Source organism: Cheilinus undulatus, linkage group 17 (genome assembly GCF_018320785.1).
Source record: "Cheilinus undulatus linkage group 17, ASM1832078v1, whole genome shotgun sequence".
In the NCBI taxonomy this organism is placed as follows: Eukaryota; Metazoa; Chordata; class Actinopteri; order Labriformes; family Labridae; genus Cheilinus; species Cheilinus undulatus.
This window is the reverse complement of record NC_054881.1, coordinates 12518596-12536314: the sequence shown is the minus strand read 5'-3', so window position 1 is coordinate 12536314 and position 17719 is coordinate 12518596. Positions and strand designations below refer to the sequence as shown.

The window sequence follows — 17719 nt, the reverse complement described above, 5'->3', positions numbered from 1 at the left end:
CATATTTAAGTCAGATATTTGTAGTCCAAATTTCTTTACCTGGACTTGTACCCATCAGAGTGAAAGCCTGGTTGCACTTCTATATACAGTCATGGCCTGTTGTGCCACAACCCAGGGCTGGAGGCAGCAAAGGTCAAGCTCGATGGCCTTTTTATTTTGTCCGGGTCTTTTCACCCCATTGACGCATCAGAGACCACTGGTGGTTTTCAGGCCCTCTGGACATCCATAGCATGGCCAGGGGCTTGCAGCATCTCTACTACCTGCTGGTAGCCTAGGCCATGCTTACTTGCCACATCCACCATTTATTCTGCCCTAAAGGTGTGGACTTTGTTGTTTAAGATTATTTCCCCCTGCCCCCGGAATACGCAAGGACATCCAGAGCGCTTCCAGGGTTGTGTCAATCCTCCCTCCTGCCCAATGGTGCCCCCCGGGCAGCTTACTTTACCAAATCTACGCCTTACTGTAGCTTCACTTTTTGCCCCAAACATGCCCAAAATGTATGCACAGTATTGTAAAACCTAAAAATCATGTTCAATTAAAGGCACCAGTGGATTTGCTGTTGAAATATAGTAAGTCAAGTCAGGACGATTATTGCCCAAGCCAACAGTTGTAAGGATCTGTCATGTAGTGTGTCACAGTGAAGAACAATAGGACACATCTTGGACATCACAACCAGCATGTACAGCAGTCACAGATGTAAACAAACCAAATGGCAAAGCACTTAAAGTGCAGTGAAGTTGGCGCTGTGAGATGAAACTACAAGATGGAGGAAAAGTTCTGTGAGTTCTGGCAACAACATCCCTGACTTTAGGATATGCATCAGAATGACATCCACAACTAAGTAAGAAAGAAGAAATGTTGGCGATAGTGGTGTTCCCAGGCAGCAATTTTCCTAGCCTACTCAATGCCCACAAGTTTCATTTAACTGACTACTTGAAAGTAAAATTTAACAGTCATTGTATCAATTGGTACATGATGTGAGGCTGGGGTGCTGAGTAGAGAGTGGCTAAAGTTAGCTGCCTTCATTCCTCTTTGCAGATCAATATCAGGCTTAATGTGGTTACTCATCACTTAGTTTAAGTAGGTGTATTACAACCTTCAGGAGTGTACATTCAATTGTATTTTCATTTCATAATTTAAAAGAATGCCATACTGGGCTGTTCCTACAACATGCTAAGCACTGACCTTTCATATTTACATCCAGCCAAAAGTGCCAGGTGCCCACAAAATTTCACCTGCCATTCCAATATCAAGCAGCTGACCCTGCAAAACCCCAGTTTTCCTGAGCATGTCAGCATTGGACTAATGGTCTTGCCAACAATACCTAAAAATGTGCCGAGGAGAAGTTGTCACAAACGAATCAAGGCGGCGCCTCTGGCCATCATTCAACGTCCAGGGCTCACAAGAGAATAATAAGACCAGAAGGACCAAGGACTAAAAGATTCAGAATTTTCATCCGCATGCAATGCAACACTGTCTTGGTCAGCGAACCCATCGCCCCATGCACAGGTTAAAGTCTGCGTTTGATCTCAGCCTGGCAGTGAGCAGATCGAAGGAATATGCTGCCAAGGGGGATGTACGGCACTACAACTTCCACACTCTCACTATTCGCAGACACAGATTCGACGACAGCATCCAAGACATCCCTAAACGCCTGGATCTTTATCTTGGCCCAGGCAACGCACATTCCCTACGCTTCAACCTCCTCACTCAACAAGTAAAGCGCCCCCACATCAACAGTTTCCACAAGAATCACAGCATCATCAGCAAAATCCAGATCAGTCAAATGTATGAATCAGCATGAATGTTTGCTTTGGATTGTTCACAAAGATAAGATGCTTACACTTCTGCAGTGATTTTAGGAATTTGAAATTGCTATACAGAAAGAGTTCATCTTCTCACAGATGCTATTGATTGCTTTTGTTGAACATATGAAGTTATCAGTATAAATTACAGTCTGTTTTATAGCAAACTACACACTCCTCACAGTAGCTTTAACTTTTAATGAATTGTCTGTCAGAATTTTAACTGCTCTTCAACAGAACAGCCCATTGTACAGAATAATTTTTTATAAACTGACATATTGTTCTATCAAAGGCCTCTGTAACAAGCCATGCCTCCCTTTCAATAAATCTCTTTGAATGACGTGTGTTTCCAAAGAACAAAAAAACCCTGTGCTCTAAGAGGCACTTCATAACAGAAAGATTAAAAAGCTGGAGAAGCTGTTGTGACTAGCAAAGCAGTTTAAGGCTGCCTGGTGTGTTAGCTGTACAGTACAGGCTCATGTACTTCCTACATCAGTGATGTATGTGGATGGCATTTGCTGTGCCACGTTGTGCTGTGATTTTCCTTGAGTTTGACAGGACTTTATCTGACAACCACCAAATGAGAATATATTTCCCTTCAGAGACTTAAATGCCCACGCTACCCTACTGCACTCTCTTTCTTTGAATGTCAAACTGAAGTTATGACATGATGTGAAATGGACTTGCAGAAAAAAGGGGGCCTACGACCAGCAGCTGCACTTGACACTTGAAATCACCACATAAAAGCTGTCACAATTACCCACAAAAGTGATGTTCAAAACTGTTTCTGTAAGCATTGCAGTCATGGGAGATGGTGCTCAGGACTTACCATGACTGAGATGTGCAGCAGGTGCATGTGCTCATGCAGGACGTGCGCAGGCTCTCGGGCCGTTGGCTGTGTCGTCTGAGGCAGAAGCTCAGACTCGGTCATGGACACGTGGAAGTACAGTGTCCCATTTTCCAGCCACTGCTGTTTCCAGTGGACCTGAGAAATATCTTCTCCCGTACCGGACATCTCTGCAAAGAGAAAAAAGAGAAACATGTATGAGAAAATATATTTTTAAAGAACTATGATAGAGTCAACAAAGAGTGAGACTTCAAGGACTTGTGGGAGGATGTACCATGGTTTAGTGCTGTAAAAACAGAAAGGGGCCTTATCAGTAACCTTGTGGGATGCCTCAGGAATGTGTGTCCAGAGGCGCTCTGTATTTTTCCCATTGGCAGCACCCACAACCTCAGTTTCAGACCTCTTCTTTCTAGCGTATACTGTTACTAGATTGCAAAATTTTTTGGTAGTATTCATTAGATCTGTGTTAAATTGCTTAAAACTGTCTTTACGCAATGAAAAATAACTATGAAACGTGAATAATGGAAGGGTATCCTGGCCTAGCTAAGCAGCAGTTAAGGGTGATTAACCATTCAAGATGCCAATTGCTGAAAAATGCTGGACTACATTGGCTTTGTGGCAAAAACATAAACCTCAGTGGAAAAAGCAGCTGTGAACGTGAGCCCTAAAAGAAAAACTGGAAGGGAGCCTTAACAACTACCTTGTGGGACACCTTATAAATGACTAAAATAAAAAAGCCTTCACTTTGAAGGCTGAGAATAATGACTAGAAAGTAAAAAAGAAGGGGGCCTAAAGAGTTATTTGCAAGTGACTAACAGAAAAACACAGGGACCTAATTGGCTCCCTTTTGGAGAACCTTTAGACTGATTAAAAGACCAACAGAAGGGGGCCTAACCAGTTACCTTGTTGGACACCAAAGCAAGACATGAGAACCAGCTAACTTGTTAATTTGTGGGACAGCTAAGAATTGACTAGTAGAAAAATAGAATGGGGCCTAACCAGTTTCCCTGTGGGACACCAAAGGAAGACTAAAGGAGAACCAGCTAACTTCTTAACCTGTCAGATATCAAGGAATGGATGACAGAGGAGGCATAAATGGTTGCCTTGTGGGGTATCTCAGAAAAAAAAAAACAAAAAAACAAAAAAAAAACAAAGGGGACTTAATGAGAACCAGTGAAGCAGGTACTTTGTGGGACAGCTAAGGATTGACTGTGAGAAAATCAGAAGGGGGCCTAACCAGTTAAGATGTGGGACACCATACAACTGATTAAAAGACCAACAGAAGGCGGCCTAACCAGTCCCCTTGCAAGACCAAATGAGAACCAGATAATTTGTTAAATTTTTGGGATGTTTAAGTATTTACTAAGAGAAAAAACAGAAGGGGGCCTGACCAGTTTCCCTGTGGGACACCAAAGGAAGACTAAAGGAAAACCAGCTTCTTAATCTGTCGGATATCAAGGAATAGATGACAGAAAACCAAAAGGGCCTAACTAGTGACCTCATGGGAGAACGTAGAAATGACTAAGAAAGGTAGTGGATGATCTGTTATATATTTTGATTTAATATTAAACGGCAGTAACTGATATTCAACAATGTGTCCTGAAGATGACTTGGAAAGCTGCTCTGAAAGATAAAGATTGCCATGATTGCTCTTTCCAGTCAGTATCCTTTTTGTGGTTAATTTTCTTGCAGACTTAATGTTTTGCAAAGTCTATTTTGAATAATATCTTCATCAACTTAAGAACAAAGAGAGGCTCAAATGCTACTTTAAATTAGTATTCTTGTGCAGTTCACAGCCTTGCACATCAACACTGTGTTGTAGCTAGAAACCCTGAACTCCTGAATAGCTGGACAGACTTCTTAAGCTGTCAAAATTTGATGCATTTGTGCAGTTGGCTCGGCAAGGATTACTGTCAAGCCAATGCATTGCTTAAATGCTTTGATGAAATCTTTATAATGACAACTTTTGCACTGACGGTATTAGGGGGAGATTTGTCTAAATTCAAAATTAATAAGTGGCAAGCCTCACAAATGTTTAAGCCATCACAATCAATACAGCACTTCAATTATGGGCAAAATGAGTCCCAGATTGGAAAGACTTACTCCATTTGTTTACACTTCTAGTTTTTGTCGGCCAAGAAACACAAACAGAAAACTTCTCCAAAGGAAAATAATACAGTTACCAAGCCAGATTAAATTCATGTGTCCAGAGCAGTTGTGATATTGCCATTGCACCATTCAATGTCCTCTTCTTATCTGTATAAATCATTCTACATTTTCTACCAATATAAAACCATTAGCTTCAGGCCAGTGCAGGCGTTAAGTATCAAACATCAAAGGAGGGCTGGAAACAGCAAAAAGCAAGAAAGAGCAGAAATGTACAAAGGAAAAAAGAAAAGGAAAAACCAGACCCAATTGCAATATATAGGGGAAAGGAAGGAGGAGATGAAAAAGAGCTGAGGGATCACCACTTTATCTCGATATGGATCATGGCACAAGAATCTAATGCTATCAAGTGGGAGTGGCTGTTCAGTAGAAGAGTACTAAGGAGCCTCAGGGAGCCTCCGATTGCGAGGCTTGATACAGTATTTGTCATGAGGCTGGGTGACAAGGGCATAGACATGTGCTGACATCTCCTATCAGCGGCAGGTAGCAAATGACAAATGGCTTTCGCTGCAGCTGGTTATTAACCCACTGACTTTGGGTCAGAGGACACGGACGGCAGGGGAGGGTTATGTGAGCTCTGCTCGATAGTGCCACGGCCCCTCCAGTGCAGGGAGGGAGCATGGAGAAGAGACAGCGGCTAAGACATCGGCGGATCTCATTAAAGCTTCTGTGAGGAGTTTTTAGCTGGTAATGAAATGGGCTGAAACTAATACAGACGCCTCTTTAGGGCCTACAAACACTAATGACACCATCAGCATGAAGACTGGCAGATTTTATAGGAGTTATTTTTTATGACTTCAGACTAGGGGTTAAGTGTCATATGAGGTGATTAACAGCATCCTGCAGAAACAACTTCTTCCAAGTTTTCCATGGAAAATAACTGTGGGGTAAAGGTTAGGCCTTTAAAATAAAGTATGAACTTCCTGCAAGACATCAGCTAGACATAACTATTCGTCTATGCTCACCAAAAAATGTACAAAATCAAGTATTTCAATAGACATTCAAGACACTGAGCACTGAAAAATACTGGATGACACAGACTTTGGGTTGACAATGAGAACTGCAAGTCTGAAAAACAGGCAGCTGTGGACAAGGGCCCTGAAAGAAAAACAGAAGGGGCCTAATCAGTGTCCCTGTGGGACACCTCATAAGTCGCCAAACAAAAAAGACACAATGAGGCCTAACCAGTTTCCTTGTGGGATACCATAAAAATGACGAAAACAAAACCGAAGGGGGCTTACTTAGTTACCCTGTGGGACACCTAAGGAATGACCAAACAAAAAAACAAAAGGGCCTACTCAGTTACCCTGTGGGATACCTTGGGAATGACTAAAAATTAAACAAAAAGGGGCCTATAAAGTAAGCTTCTAGGACACCAGTGACTCAGAGAAAAACAGAAAGGGGTGGAACCAGTTACCCTATGGGACACCTCACCTTTCAAATGACTGAAAGAAATACAGAAAGGGGCCTACCATGTTATGTTGTAGGATACCTTAAAATTGACTAAATGAAAAACTGAAAGAGGCCAGATCAGTTACCCTGTGGGACACCTTGGGAATGACTTGATGAAAAACGGATGGGGCCTACTCAGTTAACCTGTGGGATATCTTACAAATGACTGAAAGAAAAACAGAAAGGGGCCTACCAGTTACCGTCTACGAGACCTAAAAGTGACTAAAAGAAAAACAGAAAGGGGTCTTGTTAGTTGCCCTATCAGATACTTTTGGAATGATTAAAAGAAAAAGACAAATGGGCGCCTACCAGTTATCCTGTGGAACATCTTCTATGTTACTAAAAGAAAAACAGATGTGGGGCCTAACCAGACCCTTTGTAGGACACTTTACGACCTTACAACTACTAAAAGAACACGACTGGGTTAAACCTTATATATGTCTGACCGCAACTATCTGGGAAGCCTGTAGAAATGCCTGGTTGAATTGTGTGTTCTGGTAAGGTGGTTTCAGGTGTATGTAATTGTGATGTCCCTTATGTCTGTGGATAGAGAATTGAAGGATCCCAAAAGTTTAAAACATAAAGCCCTGTCTGCAGTACACATCTAACCTGACAGTCCAGATAGACTGTTTTATACAGTATATCCATTGTATGGATATATTTCACATTCCTGTGAGAAAGCTTCCATAGAAAGCATTTAGGAAAGGCAGAGCTTTTGAAAAAACATGCAAGGTGATTGGAGCAAAGTTCTGTCTGTCACATTCATGACAGGCCAGTCATAGCGACAAGACAAAATGATGTGCTCATAAACGACTCTTGCGCTGACAGGCTACCATTGGGGTAGACTGTCAATGGCAGAGCTTCTCGGCAAATAAAATTGTTGCCAAGGACAGTCGAGGGATGTACAAAAACATCTCCTACGCCAAGACAAGCTCCCAGTGTAGCTCTATGCTCTTGTTTTAAATAGAAATGTGCTCCAATTCTGATTAAACTGTTGCTTTCTTACAGCTACATCCAAGCTAATGGCTACCGCGGCAGCAGCCATTGAATACACCAGCAAACTCCACTTGCAATGAATGCAAGCCCCACGCCAAAGCAGACTGGGAGAGGAGTGAAAACATCTTTTCTTGCCTGAAAGCTTTCAGTGTTGTTTTTATTCTTTATTTCATTCAGAAACATATTACAGTTCTAGTAAAACTGACGCTATGCTAAAGCTACATCAGAGGTAATCACTGCCCTGGAGGCAGCCATTGCAAACAGCTTTCAGTACAGCTAAATCCTGACCCATGTAAAGGGCTGACCCTGGCAGTCAGCTAAAACACTGAAAGGGGGCCTAATAAAATACCAAGTGGGACACCTTATAAGTGACTTCTGCAAAGGGCACCAACATTTACAAAAAATCAAATGTTTTCAAAGTATTTGGATTGTCACCAAAATGTATTTGATGAGTTTGCCTCTCTTTACCACCACATTGGACTGGAATGAAACCATCAAAGTGAGACTAAAGTGTTTCAGCTGAAGGGCTTTAAGCTTTCACAAAAAACAAACCATTATCCATTTAGGAATCACAGCCATTTTATTCAGAGGACTTTTATTATCAGAGGTTCAAAAGTATTTGGACAATTATTTCATGATTTCAAGTGTTGAATTAGCATTTGGTAGCTACTTGACTTGAACTATCAATTTGAAGTTCCAGTTAGTCCCAGAGTATAGAGTAGTGCCGGGCAGCATCAGACATATTTCTGAAACTGGTATCAGTATTGGAACAATTCTAAAAGAAATTGCATTTTCTTCTTTGGCTTGGTCAGTTGGCTGTTTTAACCCAAGAGCACACCTGTGAACTACTGAGGACCAAACTGACTATAGTCATATTTTCCACAATCTGTGCTTCTAACCTCCGTCTCTCTTGTCAAAGTGAGGTCTTCTTTACTTTTGCTGAGTCCAGCTTATGATAAAATTTTGTTGGGTGTGAAATTCTCAAACGCCTGGCTATTCAGCTCTTTATATTTAATCCACAGGCCGAAGACACACTGCTTAACCTTTCACCTTGACAGGCGATGGAGCTTTGTCCGCCGGGCCGACAGGGAAGCGCCTTCTGCCATCTGTTACCAGCTCTCTGTAGCGCTTATCATGAGCTTGTCATATTTACCTTGCTCATATGCATCCCATGTAGCTTTAAATAACTCCACTTATGCACAACAATGACAGTTTGATCCAAATTAAAAAGGATGTTTGTGCAGAATAACTGCAAAGCCAGTCTTGCTGTAATGGAAGCAATCACACGCAGGATGGATGGACGGTAATAGAGTTTCTAGGGCTGTTACCTGCCTTTGTTTGATTGTTATGTAGATGAGGAAGCACAGTAAGCATGCTATTTAAAGACAAAAAGGTTTCTGTGTGTGTGATTGTGTGCTATTGTGTGTGCCCGTCCTTGCTTTTGTGCTATGAGGCTTGTCATTGGGCGCCTAGCCAGACATTACTGGGATATAGGTGTATGGCCTCAAGGTCTGCTTGTAATTCATTAGGAGGAACATTATTAATGTATATGTGCATGACGGTGCATGTGTGGCTACAGTCGGTATGCTCCCAGCAAGGGTGTCAGCAATGTACAGTGGATTCTGAGTCCAAGGACGACCCACAGGAAGGAAGCCATTGTGAAGATTTCATAGACTCGGGGAAGAATGTCTCCATTAACTGGAAGGATCTCAAAGGAATGGTGACACATATGCAGGCTTGGATCCTTACAGGGAGGTACAGCTCATTTGAAGTACTTGTGTTTTTCTTCTGGGTTATCAAAGCTGTGGCCATAAAGCTCCAGGAGGAGGCAGACAGAGAGAAATAATGGTTGTCACATTATTCAAAACAGGCTCAAATAAGAGAAACCTGGGAGAATGTTGAATCATTTCTCTGAATATACAAAAGAGTGGCTGCACTGGTGTTTTCTATTGTTCCAGGGAACTGGTAGAAAAAGGTGAATGCTCGATATAAATGCTGATAATTTCTTTATAAATGCAAACTACATTTATCAACCTATAGAAATAGTTTATTTTTTAAATCTTTTTCAAAGTACAATGAATTTCTGTCTTACTTAAATGTTTAAATATTTACGTTTAGAAACAACCTGAATAAATATAAAATGCAGTTTCCAAATGATGATTTCATTTATTATGGAAAAAAAACAGACTCCAGCAAAACATGATGTGTGCCATTATCCACAAGTGGAGAAAACTAGGAACAGTAGCAAACCTTCACAGGAGTGCCTGACATCTGCTTTGGGCCAAAGCTCATGTAAAACAGAATGAGGGAAAAATGGAAAACTGTTTTGTGGTCAAATGAATCAAAATTTGAAATTCTTTTTGCAAACCATTGACACTGTGTCCTGCAGACAAAAGATGAGAGTGACCATACAACTCGTTATCAGTGCATGGTTCAAAACCTGCATCCCCATGGTATGGGGCTGCATTAGCCCCTTAAAGCCTGATAACTCAAACAATAGCCAGAACATTCTTACTTTTTAGAACAGAGACATTTATCTAACCTTCTACCAAAATACAACAAAGAAAAATTGCCATACAATTTCACATATATTTTTGTATCATATTTGATACATAAGCCATTTTTGGCAACTGCTAATCTGCTGGAGGCATTTTTTTTTATCATATATCTGATTGTATTAAAAAGGTATATGAGTAATTTATTAATCATGTTGATTTGAAATAGTCTAGCTAAAGTGTACCAAATAAGATACAATTGGCATTAAGGGGATTTAGTATCTATGTCATGGGCAGCTTAAACGTCTGGAACAGATGAGAACAGATGAGAAACAAAGTCATGTATCAGTCTGGATTGGGTTAAAAGTCATTTCAAAGGCTTTGGGACTCCAGCAAGACATGATGAGAGCCACTATCCACAAATGGAGAAAACTTGAAACACTGGCAAGCTTTCCCAAGAGTGGCTGATATTCTCTGGGCCAAAGCTCATTTAAAATGGACTGATGGAAAATGGAAAACTGTTCTGTGGTCAGATGACAAAAAATTTGAAATTCTTTTTGGGAACCACGGACACCATGTCCTGAGGACTACAGAGTAGAGGGGCCATCCAACTTGGGATCAGCACACAGCTCAGAAGCCTGCATCTCTGATGGCATTAGGTTCCATTAGTGCCTATGGCGTGGGCAGCTTTCACATCTGGAAAGGCACTATCAATACTGAAAAGTATATATATAGAGAAGTTTAACAGCAACATATGTTACCATCCAGAAGTCTCTTTCAGGGAAGGGCTTGCATATTTCTACAGGACAATGCTAATTTGGCACTTCATAAAATAGAAAAAAATCCGTCAAAGAAGACCCAGGACTGTTTATCAGCCAGAGGCCTACATCTCGCAAGAAGGGGACAACATTCCTCTCCCAAAATTCCCAGAAAACATGGCCCTGTCCCTACTTTTTAGAGATGTGCTGCGGCCATAAGTTTCAAAATGAGCTAATACTTTTCATGACATGGTAAAACATCTCAGTTTCAACATCTGATTCGTTGTTTATGTTCTTTTGAATTATTTATGGCTTTACGAGATTTGCAAATCGTTGAATTTGGTTTTTATTTACATTTTCCACTGTGTCCCACCTTTTTTGAATTGGGCTTGTATTCTTATTGTTACTGTGTTTAAGACAACTGTTACAACTTTCCCCTGGGATTGATGAAATATTTCATATTTTTATTCTGGTAAAGAGGGAATCAAATCTACACCAGTTTCTAGAGAAAAGAGTGTAGGAGATTTACAAGTAAACTGTGATTCAGCTTTTTAAAAAAGCCCTGATTCATCTGAGAATACTCAGGGGCTTCTTGACCGTTGATTCAGCTCATGGTCATCAGTGGGTGGGCCTTTCATTTTCCATTAGATACTGAATGAGTTATAAATAAAACAGAAGCAGAAAATCTCACACTAAATAATGAAACATTGATTTAGTTTTCCTGTTTCATAAAGTTTGCATAACCATTGGAAAAGAGATATTGACAGCTTGGCCCCAATCCTTGATAAAGCCTCTTTTTAGGCTTTGCTTTGTCTTATCTGGAGGTGCTTAAGATGTAAGTGAGATCTGGTGAACACTCAATGTCAGCGGAACTGTTATTACAAAAGCAGGTGATCATGTAAGCGCTCACTCTGTGCCTCTCTGTGGTTTTCTTCATAGCCTTTCTTTTATCCCCCTCTCTCCTTACTTTAAATCTTTCATTTTATTATCATTTGTGAGGTTTTGGTTTGAGAGCTTGCTTTGAGATCAAACTGTGGTTTTCACAATTCTTAAATGCTGCCTGTAGCATCAGCGTTTTAGCTCTGTATCTCTAAAGTCGGATATCTGATGAGATGAGGCTGACCACAGGCACGAAGCAAAAACACTAAGGTCTGGGAAACACCACTCAATGCAGAAAGGCTTACCGTCAAAACTTGCATCCTAAATTCAGGGTGAATGCCATTAAAAGCCCTGTATGAAGAAACAATTATACTCTTACAAGCACAATATGTAGAAATTCTGCACTTAAATGTCCACATTAATTACAAAAATAACTATTCTTATGTTGTATATTAAATTTAGTCTCGTTCTAACACTATCTGATATTTCCAGCACTTTTCAGAGCCAGAAAAATCCTTAAATTACTTAAATTACAACCGTCTGTCTTGTAAAAGGACTCTATTGAGGGTTGTTCAATAAAAACTTGAACTCTTTAAGGAGTAAAAACAATCTGTACAACACTGTTTCCATTCATGGATGAATTTCATATAATGAGGGAGAAAAGCTGTTAAAAGTGGCCTACCTGATTGTAAATGCAAGCTACTCACAAAGCATTCTAGGACTGCTCTTGGCACAAACTAGGACTCACTCCCTCATTTTGTGAAATTCGTCCATGAAACAAAAAATGTGGATTTCTATCTATATGTCTTAAAGAGTGTATTTTTGTTGAAATGGCAACTTAATGCAAAATATTTCAGCTGTGAAAGGGGGCAGAGCTAGGCTGTGAATCTCGACTCAACTTGGAAATGTCTAGTGGGGCCACATCATAATTTAGCTCAAGTTATGATTTACAGGCAGTGATGTAGTGCAGGGTATACCCAGGTGTGCTAAGTATGACCACTTTTTTTTTTGTTCCTATAGAGAACAGCCAACTCTAAACACCCTTCTGACTCTCATCAGTCAGTAGCATATTGTAATTTTTGTTTCTAGGATGGTGCCAACTCTGCCTCTTGTTGGCTCGTCATTCATTTTCCCTCTGATTTGAAAGCCCTTGTTTTACAACTAAGTGTTCAAGTTAGCTAGTTTTCCCAAAAGTACCAAAAGTTTAAAAACAAACCTGGCCTGCAAAGCCTGATTACAAAACAGTCAATAAAGCTGAGTAAACAGTGTGCTAACAGGAAAACAAAAGTCGTCATTCACAAAAACATTCTAACTCAGCTACACAAAGAAAAAGTTGCCACATAGCTGGCGTAACCTTGTAGCTAAAGCTAAGGTCACAAAGCAGCTATGTGGGCTACGTAGGTTTTTGCTGCATGTAGCTATGTTTGCTTAAGTTCCTGTTGCTAAAACTCACATTGTTAAAGCTAATTTAGCTACATTGGCTTATGTAGTGATGCTAATTACATAACTAGTGCAGCTAAGTTAGCTTTAGCTAAGGTAACAAAGCTAAAGCAAGCCACCATTCATGTAACTACTTCTAAAAAGGGTCTATACATAATTTAATCCTGGGTAAGACTTCTGAACTTTTTCTCCATTTTACTTATGAAATGTGACTAAGTCTGTGGTGTTTGCAATGTGGTTATTTTAATAAATGTAACTGCCTGACGTTTTTTTTTATGAATAAAGCTGAATTAAAAAAAAAAATCTAAAACATACCAGCACTTCTCTATTGAATTAGTGTTTTAGATGGACAGTCTGTGATAGTTGCCATCAGATGCGTACGGTGTGCAGCCAGTCTTGCTCAAAATCAAAATGCCTTAGTGGTGACATAACAGATATAGTACTGCTAGCATGCTGGCGTGCTAGCTAACATTAGCATCCGCTATCCAGCTAACGTGTCACTAGCAATGGCAGCACATTTCAATAAACCACCCAACAGCTACTTTGTAGACTGAGCATAAGGTCCAAAACACACTTGCGCCGCAGTGTTGCGTCATGTCATGTTGCATCGCATCATGTCGCGTTGCGCCATGTTGCGCCGTATGACTTGCCATCACCCATCAGACTCCCCATCAGCCACTGCTGTGCAAGGCGCTTGATTCCAGAGGTAAGAGCCTGCTTAGATAAACAAAACAGCTATTCTCTCCAGAAAACAATCTCTTAACTGCTACTGGATTGGAGTAGAGCAGAGGTGTAAAGTGTTGTGGCTGTTTTTTTTCATAGAAAATAATCAGGGCAATTGTTTGGACACACATCTCATGGCACTGGTTTGTTTTGGGCTGTAAAGGTACAGCATGTATAATTGGAAATATCTGCACTATCTAACAGATTCAGGATATAACAATCTCTATGATATGCTACAAGGCTAAAGATCACAAACCGTTTCTTTAAGGGTGCTTTGGCACCAGGAACTTGTATGGGTTAATTGATGGTGAAGAACCAGCACTCCTAGTTTACATGGATATAGGGCTAATCATTTTACACACAACACCCGTACCCCATCCCATTGTAGATAAGACACTTGTGTTAATGAAAAAGAGAAAGGATTGATGTAATTTTAACTGTTAATTTTCATTGGTCTTTACGTGAATGCCAGTTATTTCAATAGAGTTCATTAAGAGACATTATGGTGTCATTTAATTACACAGGGTAGGAAGGAGAAGCCTGCATGCCTTTTGTAGCTCATGCGTTATTTTCCTAAATATTCCATAGCTCCATTCGGGTCATTATGAATGCTAATGGCACGATTAGCATTTTGGGAATGGGCGGCGATGACGTCCAGGTCATTAAGTAGTTAATCAAGTGTAGATTTTTTTGTTTGTTTTACTGCAGATGAACACTTCCTGTCTTCTGCCAACAGTAGTGTGAAGTTGAAGAGTGAAAGCATGTAAAATGTGCCATTGTCACCACTGACAGGCAGAATTTAAATGTCTGGGAGGTATGCAAATATTCTTGAACACTTTTGATGAGTGTCAGACTTCTAAATCCTCTTCCCCTTCCTGTCTTTTCCCCCCCAAGTTCATGTCTTTCTACTTAACATATTCTCCCTCTTTTTCTGTCCTTGCTTTACTTTTTAGCCCCAGCAGTTGAAACCAATGAAAGGATCCTTATTCCCTCACATGAATTATTGAATATTCATCTGCCTGTTGTGTTGTCACGGGGTAACCATACTATGGGTGTTCTGTGCGGTGAAAGAGCAGTCAGTAGTGGAGGATCGCATTCTGCCACGTATGTAATTATAGGCTGCAAAGTGCCTTTGGGGTGCCGGCTTACATCATCGTAAATGTAGATGACACGGGCTTGTTGCAGAGCTGACAAACTGTCATGGAGCTGTCGTGCTTGAACAATCACTGACTCTGCACTGCTCTGATCACCTTTAAACTGATGAATGACAATGATGTGGGAACATGTGTTGCTGTGTGGGCGAGTAGTAGCGATGCATGTGCATGCATATGGATGTTAGCTCTAATGCAGAAATTTGTCAGCTGTCAGTCAGACTGCTGAGGGCAGTGGTCACAGTCCATAACATGGATTATTACTGTCAACACAGCCTGGCTCTGCTGTGATTGGTAGTCATGATATATTTTCTTTAAAAAGCATAAATTATGTGTATGTGTTATATGCAGTGTGGCTGAGGGAAAAAACCCGGTGGTGTAAGTAGACTGGGGATATGGATTTTGACAGTGGGTGTAGCTGAATGACTCAGTGGCACCCCCTGCAATATTTCAAAAATTCCACCCCGGCAGCACATCCAACCTAAGATTATGAAAATTAATAAGAACTTCTATCCTGCCAGGACTTACAAAAAAGCCTTCCATACTGTCAACTCAACTGGAAGTCTGGTATTTTGAATTTTTGTCACGACATATGGTACATTTTGACAATTCATGGGACCATAATTGGACCAACTTCACCTAGATCCTTCACCCAATAAACTTCATCTCAAGTGTACAATAAGAAGAGATAGCAAAAATGAAAACTTATCAAAATCTTGACCAAAACATAAAGGGTTGGTCTATGGTGATTCTTCAACTGTTGATGTCTCACCATGAAACAGGAAGTTGTGGCAACTTATACAAAATCCAAACAGCCTTACTTTTTATGAGGTTGATTTAAACCCCATTTATACTTTACGTTAACATGCTTTGGCATCAATTTTAGATATTCGAGAACTGAGTGGTAACCCATACTGCTAGGGATGGACACTGCTCAATATGCACTGAAGGCAATTTGCTATTAGAAAGTGACTGCAATGCTTTGATCATCTTTAAACTGATGAATGTCAGTGATAGTGGAACATGTTTTACAATTGGCTGCAGTAGTCAAGTCCATAACATGGATTATTATGGTCTGCTGTGATTGATAGTCAACATATATATTTTCTTTAAAAAAAGCATTAATTACAAGACAATAGTATGTGTTATAAGCAATCTGGCAGAAGAGAAAATCCCAGTGGGATAAGTAGACTGAGGATATGGATTTGTCAGTGGGTGTAGCTTAATTACTCGGTGGCACTCCCTGCAATATTTAAAAAAATCAGTCCCAAAAGCACATCCAACCTGGGATTATGAAAATTGAGATGCACATCTGTCATACCAGGACCTACAAAAAAGTCTCAAGGTCCATACCTTCAACTCAACTGGAAATCTTCCATTTTGAATTTTTGTTGAGAAACATGGTACTTTGGACAGGAGGCATAATTGGACAACACTTAGGCACTCCATCTAATCAACTTTACCTTAAGCGTACAATAAAAGGAGACCTAAATAATGAAAAGTTGTCAAAATTATATACAAAACTTAAAGAGATTGTGTATGGAGATTCCTCAAATTTAGGTGTCTCGCCATGAAACAGGAAGTTGTGGCAACTTAAGCATGCAAAGTCAAAACAGCCTAAAACTTCTCAAGGCTAATTTACACCCAATTTATATCTTACATAAACATGCATTTGGGCATTTGGATAACAGGTGGTAACAGATACTGCTAGGTTTGGATGCAGCTCAATATGTACTGAATATTATTTGATTTTAGAAAGCTCAAACAGCATGCGGAGGTGTGTTGAATGCCCTTATCTGCACTGGTTTGGTAGTGTAGAAGCTACAGGTACTTGTTCGCATTAGCGACCACTCTGTGGACTGGTTGAATCTACAGTCATCTACTGGTAAATGTAGTTTATTCACATCTGCCCAACCTTGCTTGAAGTAATGGGAAATCCAGCTCTTTTTGGAGATCTGGATCATTTGGCTCAGCTCACGTACAAGAACTTGTCTTGGCTCTTAAGCTGTTTTATGTTTGATTCCATTATGCCTTTTAAAAGTCTAAAAACAAAAAAAATGGTCAAGAACCAGTTTCTTTTTATGTACAACAAAGCCACTGTACATAACAGTTTTAAGCTAACTGTGATGGGGAATTTGATTTAATTGGTTAGATCTTCAAATTCACAAAAGACTGTCAAAATGCTCCACGTTCTGTTCAGAATTTCAGGATCTACACGCATGTCCTGATACTGACTCCTGTTTCCTCAGATGACCTGGTTGTCACTTCACTGTACTACAGTAGTCCGTTTGTACAGTTCCACACTGAATATAACTCAAGATGAAAGGTATAAGTAGCACTTACACCATGACTGATAACCTAACCAGCCACTAAATTACAGTGAAACTAAAATGAATTCCATTTGTTCAGGAAAGTAGATTGATTCCATTTGCCGTTGTGATTTAATACGACTGATAAAATCTCACTTCAATCTGTTATCTTGTTCTGCCTCAACATTAGTCACTCACAGACTGTCCTAAAGGTATTTACAGTGATACAAAACACTCACTGGAGGAGGATGAATATTAAAGGATTGAGATGGATACAAACCTCTGTGCTGTGAGATCTTAGCGCGTTTCTCTGAAGAATTTCCTGCTAACTGAAAGCCCAGTCTGTGCCACTCAGGCCTTATCGCCATGTCCACACCCACGCTGGCTCCAACTGCGCTCAATCACAGCGGCAGCTGTTGCACCGCGCGCTGACCACCTCCTACAGAAATCCAATCATTTCTTTTTCTAGAGACACAGCCGGTGAGGCTCACAGCATGAAGGAAAAGGTGACTTATGACTTCAGAACACACCAAGGCGTGGCTACAGCATTAGGCAGCCACAAAAAGAGTCTTAAAAAAAGCAGAAGATAGTTCAGCCTGTTATGAATAGACATAGCAGAAGTTAAACAGAACTTGCCAAACATTATTCAGTGGTTTCATTAAAACGACTGCTGTGGGGTAGTATTGGCAACCTCAAAC

General features: G+C 40.4%; 1 protein-coding gene across 1 annotated transcript in view; it reads right to left on the bottom strand.

Moving 5' to 3' along the window:
- LOC121524927 (astrotactin-2-like) overlaps positions 1–17719 on the bottom strand; it is a 615575-nt gene that overhangs the window by 502352 nt on the left and 95504 nt on the right. The window contains exon 2 of the mRNA XM_041810517.1: positions 2635–2822. Within this exon, the coding sequence (XP_041666451.1) occupies positions 2635–2822 (188 nt within the window). The remainder of the gene's footprint in view (positions 1–2634; positions 2823–17719) is intronic.